Source organism: Mesoplodon densirostris, chromosome 4 (assembly GCF_025265405.1).
Source record: "Mesoplodon densirostris isolate mMesDen1 chromosome 4, mMesDen1 primary haplotype, whole genome shotgun sequence".
Taxonomy (NCBI): Eukaryota; Metazoa; Chordata; class Mammalia; order Artiodactyla; family Ziphiidae; genus Mesoplodon; species Mesoplodon densirostris.
Window position 1 is genome coordinate 178035617 of NC_082664.1, and position 16981 is coordinate 178052597.

The window sequence follows — 16981 nt, forward strand, 5'->3', positions numbered from 1 at the left end:
ACCCGTGTCCCCTGCATCGGCAGGCGGACTCTCAACCACTGCGCCCCCAGGGAAGCCCCCATACAGTGTTTTTGACAGAACTCTTCATCAAGTTCTTTTTGTTTAATCGGTTCTCATATTAACTGTTGATTAAGGTTAAGGGAAAGTATTTAAGAGTAACTCATGGAAAACCACTCTGAGAACTTAAGCTCCTGTGGTTCCCCTCCATTTAGCTTGAGACAGTGATGAGATCTACCCAGGGGTGGGCTGTAACTGGCTTATAATGGCGCTGGAGAGCAGAAGGTTAAAATTTCAAGAATTTTGAGTACCTGTTGTCAAATAGAGCCATTATTAAAACAAGTTATATATACATAAACGTTAGTAAGTTATATTTTTAAAAAGGTAGTAAACACTCTGAACTCAGTACTTAGTAATAATTTTATTGCATTTTACTATTATCTATGCTCTTGATATTATTTAAGCCTATTGTATCTGTAGGGGAAACACTATATGGTGGTGTGCTGCTCTGCATCTCTTCCCAACTCTGTATTCAGTGATGTCATGTTGGCAGCTTGAAATTGACCATGGCGGGAACAGTTACACCATGGGAATCAGCAAATGTTACATTTCAGAGTTTTTTTCCCCTCCAGAAAGTGGTTTATTAAACATTTACTAGCGCTTCACCATCTATAATCCAATGTTGGGTTTCTTGAGGCCAATCCAACAGGTTGCATTGTAATAATTTCAATATTTTTACAAATTTATTTTTCCCCTGTGGTTCAATTTTTTCTCCCTTCAATAAACCCCATTTCTTCTACATGATGAGGACAGGCTAGAGTATACAAAACTTTTATATATACTTAACGTCACTACTTCTTTTTTTTTTAATAATTTTTTTTATTAGTTTCTGCTTTATAACAAAGTGAATCAGTCATACATATACATCTGTTCCCACATCCCTTCCCTCATGCATCTCCCTCCCTCCCACCCTCCCCATCCCACCCCTCCAGGCGGTCACAAAGCACCGAGCTGATCTCCCTGTGCTCTGTGGCTGCTTCCCACTATCTATCTACCTTACGTTTGGTAGTGTATATATGTCCATGCCTCTCTTTCGCTTTGTCACAGCTTACCCTTCCCCCTCCCCATATCCTCAAGTCCATTCTCAAGTAGGTCTGTGTCTTTATTCCCGTTTTACCCCTAGGTTCCACTACTTCTTTGGCTTTTTTGTTTTTTCTATCCTGACATTATAGGGTAAGCAACTTTGTTCATTTGGAAAAATTCTTTTTTGGTCATTATTCTTCCTATGTTCTCTTGTCTCCTGGCATTTCCATTTTAACTGAAAGCTGGATTTTTGTTTGTGTGAGAAGTGTTTTTTATTTTTTATTTATTTATTTATTTTTAAAATTAGTTTCTGCTTTATAACAAAGTGAATCAGTCATACATATACATCTGTTCCCACATCCCTTCCCTCATGCATCTCCCTCCCTCCCACCCTCCCCATCCCACCCCTCCAGGCGTTTTTTAAAATGTGGAAATCTTTGCTCATAAAATCTTGTGTGTACTTGGTGATTTAAATCTACTTTCCTTAATACCATGGCTGATAGAAGAAACATGACAAATTCTGGTAATGAGATTCTGTGCATAAGGGTTATAATAGCATATTCAAATGTGTGTCCAGGCTCCCAAACCTTCAAATAACAAGTTTTCTTTAGTCTCCAAGTTCAATAAAAAAAGCACTGATAGAAAATAATTCCCTTGCTCTTGAAGTCACATCTTTGGGAAACAAATCATGAGAGAACTCTATCTCCGAATCAACTCTAGATGGAAAGTTTTTGTCCTACATGATTCTGCATTTATGAACATGGAAGTTTCTTAATGAATAACAAATGAACTTAATTACAAAGCAGGAATAGAGTCACAGATGTAGAAAACAAACTCCGGTTACCAGGGAGTAAAGGCGTGGGGGAAGGATAAATTGGGAGATTGGGATTGACATATACACACCACTATATATAAAATAGATAACTAATAAGAACCTACTGTATAGCACAGGGAACTCTACTCAATACTCTGTAATGATGTATATGGGAAAAGACTCTTAAAGAGTGAATATATGCATATGTATAACCGATTCACTTTGCTGTATACCCAAAACTAACACAACATTGTAAATCAGCTATACTCTAATAAAAATTTTAAAAAAAGAGAGAGATGGGATTTGAAGTCTGGAATGTGGAGAAACATGTTTCTCGGAGGGGATTTTCTCTCACCTTCCTTTAATCCCTCTACTCTTGGCCATTTTGAATCTTCCTCACATTTTCCATTCATCAGCCATCTTTACCGTCATTTCCCTTGGTTCACAAAACACTGTGCTTTGCTGAACCTCATGAACACCTGGGATCAGGTTCACAGATTGTGATTCACTAAGTCTGGGATGAAACTATAGTTGCCCTGTATTGTTTGGAATTTCCACATTGTTGTTTAGTTTTTTATCTTTCTTGATTATTTTCTTCCCTGACAAGATTACCCAAAACTGGAAGGCATAGAGCATGGCATATAATAAGGCTTATACCTTCCATAGCACCTGGAACAGTATGCCCAGAAGGGCTTCATCAATCCTGCTTGACTGACAGCATGAACGGATGGTGAATGAACACATCAGATGGCTGGGTTATCCGAAGACCCTCCTATCCCGTATCCACCCATTTGATAGCACCTTATAAAAGGTTTAATTCTGTCAATTATTGAATTGGACCTCCTGCCCCATCAATGAGATTAGGAAGTTCAGGAAGTTGTAAGAGAAGGTAGTGACATAAAATGAGGGCTGCCGATCATGATAAGGGGCTACGGAGACACTCTCTCCTCCGTTACCTAATTCAGTGATGCAAATGGACACAGTCTAGGACCTGAACAAATCTGGTGGTAGGCAAATAGACTGTAAACAATACAACTCATAGACTGATCTGTTCTTTTTTTTTTTTTTTAAGAAGATGTTGGGGGTAGGAGTTTATTAATTAATTTATTTATTTTTGCTGTGTTGGGTCTTCCTTTCTGTATGAGGGCTTTCTCTAATTGTGGCAAGCGGGGTCCACTCTTCATCGCAGTGCGTGGGCCTCTCACTATCGTGGCCTCTCTTGTTGCGGAGCACAGGCTCCAGACGTGCAGGCTCAGTAGTTGTGGCTCACGGGCCTAGTTGCTCCGCGGCATGTGGATCCTCCCAGACCAGGGCTCGAACCCGTGTCCCCTGCATTAGCAGGCAGATTCTCAACCACTGCGCCACCAGGGAAGCCCTTGATCTGTTCTTTATTTTAAATTATTCTCCAAAAGCAATGTTTCTTCCACCCTTTTCAGTTAAAAAATGCATTTTTTTTCATTTTTCTAAGATGCTCTGAAGCTCCACGGAATGGGAAATATGAGCTATTAGGCTCTGATCTACGTCAGTATCAAAGATACACGAGGCCTGTGTCTGTAAGTCAAAATCCTGGTACAGGTAAGCGTTTAATTCATGAAAAACAATCATGAGCACAGTCCTTTTATTGATTCCATGTTCAAAGTTGAATGCTTTCAGCAGTGCTCTTTACATAACTATGATATTATTCTTATGTTAAAAAATTATCTCTTCTTCTGCGTGGCAATCTACTGCTGTAATAGCCATCACTGCCATATTCTAGGCAATTTAGGATTAAAAAAGCAGCTGGAGTTAATATCCCTTGACAATATCTTGAACCCTCCACATGCCCCAGCTAGCTGTTAATCCTCAGAAAATGCCCTATCCCTCTGTCATTGCCACATCATTTAAACTGTGGTTTGCAGCCCACCACCTGCCTCTGTTATGTACTAGTGCACACAGATTGGCTTATGGTCATGGTACTAATAAAAGTTACAGAGCTGGGAACAAATGGAGTGGAGAGTGAGGCTTTTAATTTGGTTAAAGACCTAGTGACGGTGGCTGAGACCATGAAGAGCTCCCCCGCTGCTAAATTCCTTCTCAAGAATTACTTTTAAACCACACATCCATTTTATAAAGCCTGTGTTTAAATACTCAATATCTCCAAGAAACAAAGCCTTGTGGGACAACAAAACTTAAAACAGTTACTGGTCAAACTTTAAGCTGTTAAAGAGGTTGCTCTTTCAAGCAACAATCACAGCACAGATCATCGCTTAGAATTAAAGACCAGTATGCATGTTTACCATGTGGGCAAAACCAAACATGATACCGCAAATCACGTCAGCCTAGAATCATAAACTTTCTCTCCTGGATTAGGAAGGCAGAAAATGTTTGCCTCCTGCTGGGTTGTGTGACAAAACTATTAAAGACTTCCAGGATGTAGAATATTCTTTGAGCGGCAGGCCGGCGGCAGTTTGCAGTAATGCTCTCCTCTTTAGCCATCAGCTTCTGAGACTGGTATAAGCAGAAACAGTGGAAGTACAGAAGTTTGGGCTATGGCTGTGCCATGAAGTGACATGTGCCAGTCTCTCCTGAATCTTTGGAAGCGTCACTTTGCTCTGGTAGAACCTTAGAATGTCCCTGTAGGTTGTTCTGGTCTGACTCTACTTGTGCTAAATAGTTATTGTTTAGAAAATCCTAGTGGGAAGCAGCCGCATAGCACAGGGAGATCAGCTTGGTGCTTTGTGATCACCTAGAGGGGTGGGATAGGGAGGTTTGGAGGGAGACGCAAGAGGGAGGGGATGTGGGGATATATGTATACATAGAGCTGATTCACTTTGTTATACAGCAGAAACTAACACAACATTGTAAAGCAATTATACTCCAATAAAGATGTTTAAAAAAAGAAAATCCCTCAATTGGTATTGACTTCTTCCATATCCACTTGGTCTTCAACAGGTATATGAAGATGCAATTTTCTTTTCTGTCTTTTTTTTTTTACTTCTACGTGAAAGTGCTTTATTTTTTAAACTTTTTAAAAGATTTATTTTATTGAAGTATAGTTGATTTACAATGTTGTGTTAATTTCTGCAAATTGACTGCAGAGCAAAGTGATTCAGTTACACGTGTATATATACATTCTTTTTCATATTCTTTTCCATTATGGTTTATTACAGGATATTGGATATAGTTCCCTGTGTTATACAGTAGGACCTTGTTTTTATCCATTCTATATATGATAGCTTGCATCTGCTAATCCCAAACTCCCAATCCATCCCTCCTCCACCCCCCTTCCCCCTTGGCAACCACAAGTCTGTTCTCTATGTCTGTGGTTCTGTTTCTGTTTCATAGATAGGTTCATTTGTGTCATATTTTAGATTCCACATATAAGTGATATCATATGGTATTTGTCTTTCTTAAAGGTGCAATTTTCGCTCCATAGGTCTTCTATTGGAACAGTAGTATGTTATGCACAGACAGACGTATGTCATCTGAAATAGTCATTTCCCCCTTGACTATAATGTCATAATTATTTTAGTCCTGCTTCACTGAAAGGCTGTGCTTCCTCATTTCAGTAGGATGTGATGCCCAAAGTAATAGGAGGGGTGGATGGTTATCATTTAGACTGTGTGGGCTTGGGAATTCATTAAAACTCATCTCCCCTGACTCTTAGAGAAAAAGTAACAGCCAAAAAACAGAATGGCTATGAGCAAATTGATGGCATGTAAGTGGTACCTGAAGCAGTGCCTGGCACATAGTTGGCAGTTGGTACTTCATAAATATTTATTGAGTGAATGAATAAATCATGGTTTAACAACAACAGCAAAAAGAAATTGTGCACTGCCCTTCTCCTTAGGTCAGTTGTTCAAAGCCAGGAATGATTTTGCCCCCAGGGGACACTGGCGATGTTTGGAGACATTTTTGGTTGTCACAGCTGAGGTGAGAGTTCTTACTGGCATCTAGTGGGCAGGGGCCAGGGATGCTGCTAAGCATCCTATCATGCACAGGACCACCCCACAACAAAGAATTCTCTGCACCAGAATATTAATAGGGCTGAGGTTGAAGAATCCTGCCTTAGGTTAAAAAAAAAAAAAAGAATGCTTCACAAAAACCTTTTTAAAAATACTTTAAATTTTCCTCCCCTTTATTGTAGAAACAAAATTATATAAGATTTGTGAGACTACCACAAGTATTCTGACTCATAGAAAACGTGAGACTCTAGAGCTACAAAATTCTGTATTATTAGCTGGACTCAGAAGGATTTTATCATTGGATTTTCTATGGTACAATGAAACAAATGAGTTTTCTGGTAGTTAAAATATGGGCAAGAATGCATAGACTTGAGCTTTAATTTAGCTTTTTTCCCCCAAATCCTCCCCAAACAACAAGGTCACAACACAGCAGTCTCATTTAAATAAATAGCAATTTCCACATGGAAAAATTCATCTGCTTAGTATAAAGGAGATTTTAAACCTTTAAAATACACACAATCAATATAATCATCCTGAGAAGTATGGGATGCCACAGTCCAGACAAGCCAAAGCAGCAAGGAATCTACAAATCAACGTGCCTGGCACTTTACTGAGAAGCTGTTCTGGCCGAAGCCCAGGCTGTGGTATCACCAGACAAGAAGAACTTTCTAGGACACTATCTCTTCCCCTGCTAAACTATTTATATTTGAATTGTTCTGGGCATATGGCTTGAATTATGTTCTTGTACTCACCATCATTTCATCAACTACTATTTACCAAGGAACTGCTAGATAGTGTTGAGACAAACAGATTTGTTCAAATGTCAGTTACTGTCTGACGGTCTTAGGGACTGAGGATATTTAAATTGTGTTTACCTAACATATCTCACACACACACACACACACACACACACACACAATGGAATATCATTCAGCCATAAAAAAGAAAGAAATCTTGCTTTTTGCAACACCATGGATGGACCTTGAGAGCATTATGCTAAGTGAGATAAGTCAAACAGAGAAAGAAAAATAGGGTATGAACCCACTTATGCGTGGGATCCAAAAAGAGCCAGATTCATAGAAACAGAGAACTGATGGTTACCAGGGGTTGTGTGTGGGGGAAATGGATACATGATGTTAAAGGAACAAACTTGCAGCTAGTACATCAATAAGTCCTGGAGACCTAATGTACAGCATAGTGATTATAGTCAACAATACTATAGTATAAACTTCAAAGTTGTAAAGAGCCCGTATCTTTTTTTCTCACTGCTGTGGCCTCTCCCGTTGCGGAGCACAGGCTCCAGACGCGCAGGCTCAGCTGCCATGGCTCACGGGCCCAGCCACTCCGCGGCATGTGGGATCTTCCCAGACTGGGGCACGAACCCACGTCCCCTGCATCAGCAGGCAGACTCTCAACCACTGCACCACCAGGGAAGCCCAAGAGCCCATATCTTAAAAGTTATCAACACACACACACACACAAAGGTAATTATGTGAGGGGATAGAGGTATTAACTAAGCTTATTGTGATAATCATGTCACTATATAGTATCAAATTGTCATGTTGTACACCTTAAGCTTACATAGGTCATATGTCAATAAGATCTCAATAAACCTAGAAAAATATCAACTTCACCTGATGGGAAAGATGACCAGCTGATCTAGGCTCCATTCCTTCCAGACAGTTCTTCAAAATTTTTTTAAAATTAAAAAATTAAATGTAAAAAATTTGAAAATCTAAAAATATAAAAAATTTTAATGGAAAAAATAGGAAATCAAAACATTAAAAAAGTTAAAACATCTAAAAATCCTTTTCAAAAAAGCTTCCATCTGAGCTTTTGAGAAGAGGTTTCCTGTGAGTGGCACGTCAGTGCTGCACTGTTTCTCTTACCTGGAGAAATGTCTTGGCCCATAACCGTGACCTGACTTTCAGGACAGCGCTTTCTCCTCCCCCTAGTTGTCCCACTGCACAGGAGATTTGTAAGCACTCGATATTTGTACAATTCTGCAAAAAACAACAGCAGTGGTGACGAACCAGTATCTTTAAATTGTGGTAGAGAATCAACACCGAAGTCAGTTTATTTACATTTTGTTTCCTCAGAAGTCATCCCTTAATCCATAAACTTTAAATAAAGAACAAGTACACTGAAATGATCAAGAAAGAACACAGTCCAGTAGGAAAGATGCATCAACATTAATGGTAATGTAGAGCTAAAACGGAACATAAAATACAACATAAAATTTAAGCTCTGTTCTAAGGACTTTAAAACAATCTTCCCACATCAGTGACTGAACTGCTGTTTCATATTCTCAGAACTTGGGAAGATATTTCTTATAGACAATCACAACACCTGACCCTGGACTAAGTAAATCCTGAAAAAGCTTCGGAGGAAGGTCCATGAGTCCATTATCTCAGAGACCAAATGATATTAAGCCATTGACAGGTATTTGTTCCATAACATTATTCTATCTAAGTTACTTACTGGTTATAAGGCAGAATCTCCTGCAAGTTCCATCCATTAAGCTGCATTTATTTACTTATTTATTTATAATTTTTTATTGGAATATGGTTGATTTACAATGATGTGTTAGTTTCAGGTGTACAGCAAAGTGAATCAGCTATATACATACATATATCCACTCTGTTTTAGATTCTTTTCCCATATAGGTCACCGCAGAGTATTGAGTAGAGTTCCCTGTGCTATACAGTAGGTTCTTATTAGTTATTTATTTTATATATAGTAGTGTGTATATGTCAATCCCAATCTCCCAGTTTATCCCTTGCCCACCTCTTTCCCCCCTAGTAACCATAAGTTTGTTTTCTACATCTGTGACTCTATTTCTCTTTTGTAAATAAGTTCATTTGTACCATTTTTTTAGATTCCACATACATTAAGCTGTTTTTAAACTAGTCTGTAGGGTTGCCTAACTTATAATGGGTAACTTTTAATATATGAAATGCATATTCCTAGAAAGTGTTCATTATGATGACATTCTATCGAATTGTATTTTTCTGACTGGATCCCAATATGTAAATCAATGGACACCTCACAATTCATTTTCTGTGTGCCCATGGATAGGATGATACTTCTCGAATTGTACCCCCTCACTGATCTGAATTTATCTTGTGGATTGTGCTTTATTCATTTTCCACCTCTCAAGCACTGATGCTCAATAAGCATCAGTTTATTGGATATTATGTGAAGTAGTGGACTGAGGCATCTCACTTTAATGACATTGATAAACCACAGAGTAACCTGAGGAATGTACTATTGATACAATTAAAAACTGTTTTTGGACTTCCCTGGTGGTCCAGTGGTTAAGACTCTGCCCTTCCACTGCAAAGGGCACAGGTTTGATCCCTGGTCAGGGAAGTTTCCGCATGCGGTGTGGCCAAAAAATATAACATAAAACATAATTCTCAACTTAAAAAAATGGTTTAAAAAAAAAAACCTTTTCTGAGAACCTCAGAATTCTCCAGAAACAAAGCAGTCAGGATTGTGTATCTGATAAAGTCCAGTAAGGCCAGATTTCTCTAAGATGTTTCCAAATACAGGTGGGCTGGGCTGTTCTGGTTCCACTAGCTAGGCACTGAGAGGTTTGGGGCCTTGTGCCCTGAGCAGGAGCAGGAATCTCAAAGTTCTACAGTTCGTGCCCCTTGTGAGGACTCTCATGTTTACCTGTGCTCCGTTACTGACATGCTGTGTATCACCAATCCCACCCTCTGGAGGCAAAAGAGGGGAGTCAGAAGGAGGTAATTCTTATAAACTCCCTGGGATTGTGGTCCCTGTTAGCTAGCTCTGTTGGAGGATTTTTGGAGACGGTGATGCTCAGGATGAATCTTGAAGGGCGAGGAAGAGTTACTTAGCAGTATGAGGTGATGAGGGCATGGTTCTCCTGTATAAGACCAGGGCATGTTCAGAAGAGAGGAGAAAAGGGTATTTGGGGGGTGGGGTGGGCAGGTGGAAATGAGATAGGAATGAGGGAAAGTCTAGGTGGTAAAGAATCTTCCTATTTGCTAAGAAGTTTCAATTTGATTCAGAAAGTCCCAGGAAGCCCATGAAGCATTTTAAGCCAGGAATCTAATCATGCTTGTATTTTAGGGGACGGGTGGTAGGTGAGGAAGAATGGAGGGAGAAGAGTGGGAGGCAAGGAGGTTGATAAAGGCCAAGTGAGAAATGGCCAGAGTCCAAGTTAGAAATGGGGGGCCCTGAACTGATGCAGTGGGACTGGAGAGAGGAAGATGACTTCTAGAGAAGTTTAGGAAGTAGAATAGATCCTTGGTGACTAATCAAAGGTTGGGATGAAGGAGAGAGAGGGATGGGGGAGCTCTTTTGTTTGGGGGATTGAGTGAATGGGTACTGGCTTTCCTGAGATTGGGAATGCTAGAGAAGAGGCACATTTCGGGGGGGGTCATGGAGACAGTTTTGCACATGTTGGGGCTGGGGTCGATCAGACATCCAGCTGGACGTATACAGTCTAGAGTGTAGTCAGGAGGGGCTAAGATGGCAGAAGGCGCACCTAGCCATGACTGGAGTCACACAAGGGTCACACAAGAAATTTCTCTAAAAGAGTAAAATCGATGGGAGAGAAGAGGAGGGGGCTGAGGATGGAATCCTGAGGCACAGGAGCATTTAGGGATGGGCAGAAGAGAAGTCGGTGAAAAATTCCAAGAAGGGGCGGGCCAGAAGGCAGGAAGAGAACCAGAAGAGAATGTTGTGGGGATGGCAAGAGATGAGATGATTTCAAGAAGTGGTCAAGAGTATCATATGCTGAGGAGGGTCAGAAAGATAATGTTTCTGTATGCTGAGTAGTGAAAGGGAGCAAAAGAAAGCTTGGAGAGGAGGAGATGGGATGAAAAGTACAAAAGCAGCGGGGACCCAAGATGAGAAAGGCAAGGATATTCTTAGGCAGAGGAGAAATTATAGTTTCATGTTAACAGATACAGATTTTTCCTATGCAAATTGGAAATTATGATCCCAACACAGGATGCTGGCATTTTGCACTTTCAAATTCCTAATCAGAAATGGGATTCAGTAAGTTGTTTTTAACTAAACAAAACTGTAGGAGGTCTTATTTAGCTTTTGATTTTTAAATAAACTTTGCATAATCACTCTCTATCCATAAGTGTTTTGACTTGAGGATATGGGGAGGTGGATGATTTGCAATTTTTGAACCAATAAGAGAGAAAGGGAATAAAACATGAGTTAGCAAAATCAGATATGGAAATAAAGGATCGCCTTGCTCGCATCTGTAAATAATACATTTCTACGATATTCAGAAGTTAAAAATAGTCTTGTATTAAAAAGCTTTAATGAGACAGAGAAGGAGGGAAAAAATCTGACCTAACAACAGAAGTGAATAAAATATTCAAAGGAATTTTAGTTATTGAACTCCATTGCCTCAGCGTATGCATGAGAAATACACCAAAGTGGAAAATCGAAAATATATTCAAATCTTGATTTTCCAAATTGTTGGTTCCCATAGGTTTGGACATTGGTTCGCCAGAGGGCTTTCTCATTGGCACTGAATATGAGAATTCTATAGCTGTTAGTCATTGTTTTCTTTTTTTAAAAAAATCAAGAAAAAGAGGGAGAGGACTCAAATCAATAAAATGAGAAATGAAAAAGGAGAAGTTACAACAGACACCGCAGAAATACAAAGCATCCTAAGAGACTACTACAAGCAACTCTATGCCAATAAGATGGACAACCTGGAAGAAATGGACAAATTCTTAGAAAGGTATAACCTTCCAAGACTGAACCAGGAAGAAACAGCAAATATGAACAGACCAGTCACAAGTAATGAAATTGAAACTGTGATTAAAAATCTTCCAGTAAACAAAAGTCCAGGACCAGACGGCTTCACAGGTGAATTCTATCAAACATTTAGAGAAGAGCTAACACCTATCCTTCTCAAACTCTTCCAAAAAATTGCAGAGGAAGGAACACTCCCAAACTCATTCTATGAGGCCACCATCACCCTAACACCAAAACCAGGAAAGGATGTCACAAAGAAAGAAAACTACAGGCCAATATCACTGATGAACATAGATGCAAAAATCCTCAACAAAATACTAGCAAACAGAATCCAACAACACATTAAAAGGATCATACACCACGATCAAGTGGGATATATCCCAGGGATGCAAGGATTCTTCAATATACACAAATCAATCAATGTGATACACCATATTAACAAATTGAAGAATAAAAACCATATGATCATCTCAATAGATGCAGAAAAAGCTTTTGACAAAATTCAACACCAATTTATGATAAAAGCTCTCCAGAAAGTGGGCATAGAGGGAACCTACCTCAACATAATAAAGGTCATATACGACAAACCCACAGCAAACGTCATTCTCAATGGTGAAGAACTGAAAGCATTTCCTCTAAGATCAGGAATAAGACAAGGATGTCCACTCTCACCACTATCATTCAACATAGTTTTGGAAGTCCTAGCCACGGCGATCAGAGAAGAAAAAGAAATAAAAGGAATACAAATTGGAAAAGAGGTAAAACTGTCACTGTTTGCAGATGACATGATACTATACATAGAGAATCCTAAAGATGCCACCAGAAAACTACTAGAGCTAATCAATGAATTTGGTGAAGTTGCAGGATACAAAATTAACACACAGAAATCTCTTGCATTCCTATACACTAATGATGAAAAATCTGAAAGAGAAATTAAGGAAACACTCCCATTTACTAATGCAACAAAAAGAATAAAATACCTAGGAATAAACCTACCTAGGGAGACAAAAGACCTTTATGCAGAAAACTATAAGACACTGATGAAAGAAATGAAAGATGATACAAACAAATGGAGAGATATACCATGTTCTTGGATTGGAAGAATCAACATTGTGAAAATGACTATACTACCCAAAGCAATCTACAGATTCAATGCAATCCCTATCAAATTACCAATGGCATTTTTTACAGAACTAGAACAAAAAAAATCTTAAAATTTGTATGGAGACAGAAAAGACCCCGAATAGCCAAAGCATTCCTGAGGGAAAAAAATGGAGCTGGAGGAATCAGACTCCCTTACTTCAGACTATACTACAAAGCTACAGTAATCAAGAGAATATGGTACTGACAGGAAAACAGAAATATAGATCAATGGAACAGGCTAGAAAGCCCAGAGATAAACCCACGCACCTATGGTCAACTAATCTATGACAAAGGAGGCAAGGATATATACAGTGGAGAAAAGACAGTCTCTTCAATAAGTGGTGCTGGGAAAACTGGACAGCTACATGTAAAAGAATGAAATCAGAACACTCCCTAACACCATACACAAAAATAAACTCAAAATGGATTAGAGACCTAAATGTAAGACTGGACACTATAAAACTCTTAGAGGAAAACACAGGAAGAACACTCTTTGACATAAATCACAGCAAGATCTTTTTTGATCCACCTCCTAGAGTAATGGAAATAAAAACAGAAATAAACGAATGGGACCTGATGAAACTTAAAAGCTTTTGCAAAGCAGAAGAAACTACAAACGACAAAAAGACAACCCTCAGAATGGGAGAAAATAATTGCAAACAAATCAACGGACAAAGGATTAATATCCAAAATATATAAACAGCTCATGCAGCTCAATATCAAAAAAACAAACAACCCAATCCAAAAATGGGCAGAGAATCTATATAGACATTTCTCCAAAGAAGACATACAGATGGCCAAGAAGCACATGAAAAACTGCTCAACATCACTAATTATTAGAGAAATGCAAATCAAAACTACAATGAGGTATCACCTCATACCAGTTAGAATGGGCATCATCAGAAAATCTACAAACAGCAAATGCTGGAGAGGGTGTGGAGAAAAGGGAACCCTCTTGCACTGTTGCTGGGAATGTAAATTGATACAGCCACTATGGAGAACAGTATGGAGGTTCCTTAAAAAACTAAAAATAGAATTACCATATGACCCAGGAATCCCACTACTGGGCATATACCCAGAGAAAACCGTAATTCAAAAAGACACATGCACCCCAACGTTCATTGCAGCACTATTCACAATAGCCAGGTCATGGAAGCAACCTAAATGCCCATCAACAGACGAATGGATAAAGAAGATGTGGTACATTTATACAATGGAATATTACTCAGCCATAAACACAACGAAATTGGGTCATTTGTAGAGACACGGATGAGTCTAGAGACTGTCATACAGAGTGAGGTAAGTCAGAAAGAGAAAAACAAATATCGTATATTAACGCATACATGTGGAACCTAGAAAAATGGTACCGATAACCGGTTTGCAGGGTAGAAATTGAGACACAGATGTAGAGAACAAACGTATGGACACCAAGGGGAGAAAGCGGTGGGGTGTGTGTGTGATGAATTGGGCGATTGGGATTGACCTTTATATACTAATATGTATAAAATAGATAACTAATGAGAACCTGATGTATAAAAAAAATAAAATTAAAAAAAAAGAATTGAGGTATAATTGACATAGAACACAATTAGTTTCAGGTATACAATGAAATGATTCAATATTTGTACATATTGTTAAATGAGCACCACAATAAGTCTACTTAACACCCATCACCATGCATCGTTACATAATTATTTTTTCTTGTGATGAGCACTTTTAAGCTCTACTCACTCAGCAACTTTCAAATATGCAGTATGGTATTATTAATTGTAGTCACCATGCTGTACCTTACAACCTCATAACTTAAATCATTGTTTTCTGTTCTATCATTCTTCCTGGAAACTTTTAAAAAATAATAATATTAGTTTTATTAATTTATCCTAAACTGCATAGCAGTTTCCTACTCTTATGTTTTGAAAAATATTACAGTGCCATAAAAATTTATAGGAACTTGAGTTGTATCTGCCAACTACCATAGCTTTTTGCCATGTAATTGCAGGTAATTCTATCAATATTATAATAAATGTTCCTCTCTTGATTTAAGTTTAACTGATTATGTTAGACTTGCTCCTTGCACTTTGTGGCCATTTCCGTGTTTGAAACTGTTTGTATGGTCAAGATGAATTAAATACATGTCAGAGCATGTTCAAGACACATTTTCACTAATTAAATTTTTATTGTCTTTTCAGTGGGATCTGGGGAAGAAAACTAGGCAAATACATGTGTTCAGTCTGTCATCCTGACTTGAAAAATTCTGTTTTATACTGCTGTTTTTCTATATATTTGGTTACTTTTTGCCCTACCCATCCCTATGTGTCTCTACTTGTGAAGTGCTGGGAGATTATGTAGGTTTTATTATTGTTTGTTACAGTGATCAAAGATTCTTGAGACAGTACACTCATTATATAATGTCAGGTCTGGCATAAATTTTTTAAAAAGACATACATTGAAAAAAACCACAACATTTTAACCTTTTTTACACATACAACCAATGGCATTAACATTCACATTGGGATGAGTGGGAAAACTGAATCTCAAATGCTGAGTCATGGGACTTCCCTCTCAGTCCACTGAGTAAGACTCCATACTTCCACTGCAGGGCGCAGGGGGTTGATCCTTGGTCCGGGAACTAAGATAAAATCGTGCATGACACGCAGTGTGGCCAAAAAAAAAAATGCTGAGTCATGAATGCCGTCCACAGTTTTACGAAGGGCTGACTAAGCTCAGGCTAGATCCACCACAGACCCCACTGCTTTGGGCCCAGGAAATCTGCAAATACCATTCTCGATTCTTCCACTGGAGCAGAGAATTGTGAGATTCAGGAATGGAGTGTGACACCCCAAGGACCCACTGCATGGGCAGTGTTCCAGGCTCACTTCAAACTCTCACCAGTTCAGTGTCTGGGGACCCGCTGATGACTGAATCTTTGTCTTCTTGAAATGCATGAAAAGTCACCTTTTATGTTTTCTTTGTTATTTCTTTGTTATTTCTCTCATGTGGCCCCCAGGGCAGGTTCAACTACAAAAAAGTAGTTGCTTTCATATCTACAATACGTACTGCCAAAAATTTGGGCATATCTGAGCCTGGGAGGGGACTGAAAAGCAGTACTTGAAGTTAAAACCACGTGCATTTGGGAATTCTGTCCAATCCAAAATCCGCGCACTGAGACAACTCACCAGGATCTTTGCGGGGCTCTGTCTGTGAGGCTCCAGCGCAGGCACATCTCTCTTCCTGACCAGATGAGGGATAGTGGAGTTTCGCAAAAAGGCGCTCAGCTCGGGGGTGTCTTCGGGCGGGGCAGCGGGCTGCAAAGAGCGAGCCAGAAACAGCACATCAGGTACATGAGCACTCGGTACCTTTTCATTAGCCTTGAGTGCTAGGCAATTTTTTTTTCTTGACTGTGATTCACCTGAGAATTCAGACCCCGTTCTCATTCACCACAAGCATATGCATCAGCAAGATGACCCCCACGGGCGGCAAACAAGCCTTTCCATTCTCCAATTACAGGAATTCCTGAAGCCCGGGGAATGCACTCCTGGAAAGTTTATCTTTGTAAGCATAAGATTTTAAGCAGAAGTGATTTCTCCATAAGGGCAGAGAAGGTGGAAGTGACTTTCTAAGCGTGAGCTGTCATTTTCCCATCACTTTGCTCTCACTGTCGAGCAGGGAACCGAGGAACGGTCTGTGTGGTGAGATGCATCCTGAGGTGGCAGAAAGGTGAGGTGCTGATGGTGGGGAAACAGCCAGATGTGGTCAAGGACTTGGGCGTGTCTGAGCCCCAAACCCTGTAGCTGTTAAGTAGCGCTCCCTCAGGAGAGAACTGTGTTGTAATGAAAATGACTCTTCCCTAGCACACCACGTGAGCACTGTGCCATGATGGAGCTTGTTTTCAGCCCTGAGTTTGTTTTGCAAGTGTTCCAGAATGTACGATGTTATCTCAGGCTCCGTGCTGGCCATATCTGATCACCAAATAAATATTTTGAGAATTCCAATAAATCACACATAGTATCCCATCAAAATTCTTTATTTTAGACCGACTGAATATAAAACCTAATTTTTTGCTCCCCACTGCCCGTCCCTGACAGCACATCTTCTTTTACCCAGTCTTTTTTTTTGTAGTCCCAGGAAGAATCCTAGTATGCCCTTCTCCGTGGAATGAAAAAAGATATTCCTACACTGCAGCTGAAATGACAGTGCTCATTATGTCCTAAGAACCTAGACAAATCTACTGGATCAACAGAAA

The 16981-nt window shown here is 39.4% G+C and overlaps 1 protein-coding gene across 1 annotated transcript in view; it reads right to left on the reverse strand.

Annotated features, from left to right (window-relative positions):
- ITGA8 (integrin subunit alpha 8) overlaps positions 1–16981 on the reverse strand; it is a 195684-nt gene that overhangs the window by 22828 nt on the left and 155875 nt on the right. Inside the window, exons 26-27 of the mRNA XM_060097784.1 lie at positions 15915–16043; positions 7728–7841 (exon numbers count right to left, since the gene is read on the reverse strand). Of these exons, the coding sequence (XP_059953767.1) occupies positions 7728–7841; positions 15915–16043 (243 nt within the window). The remainder of the gene's footprint in view (positions 1–7727; positions 7842–15914; positions 16044–16981) is intronic.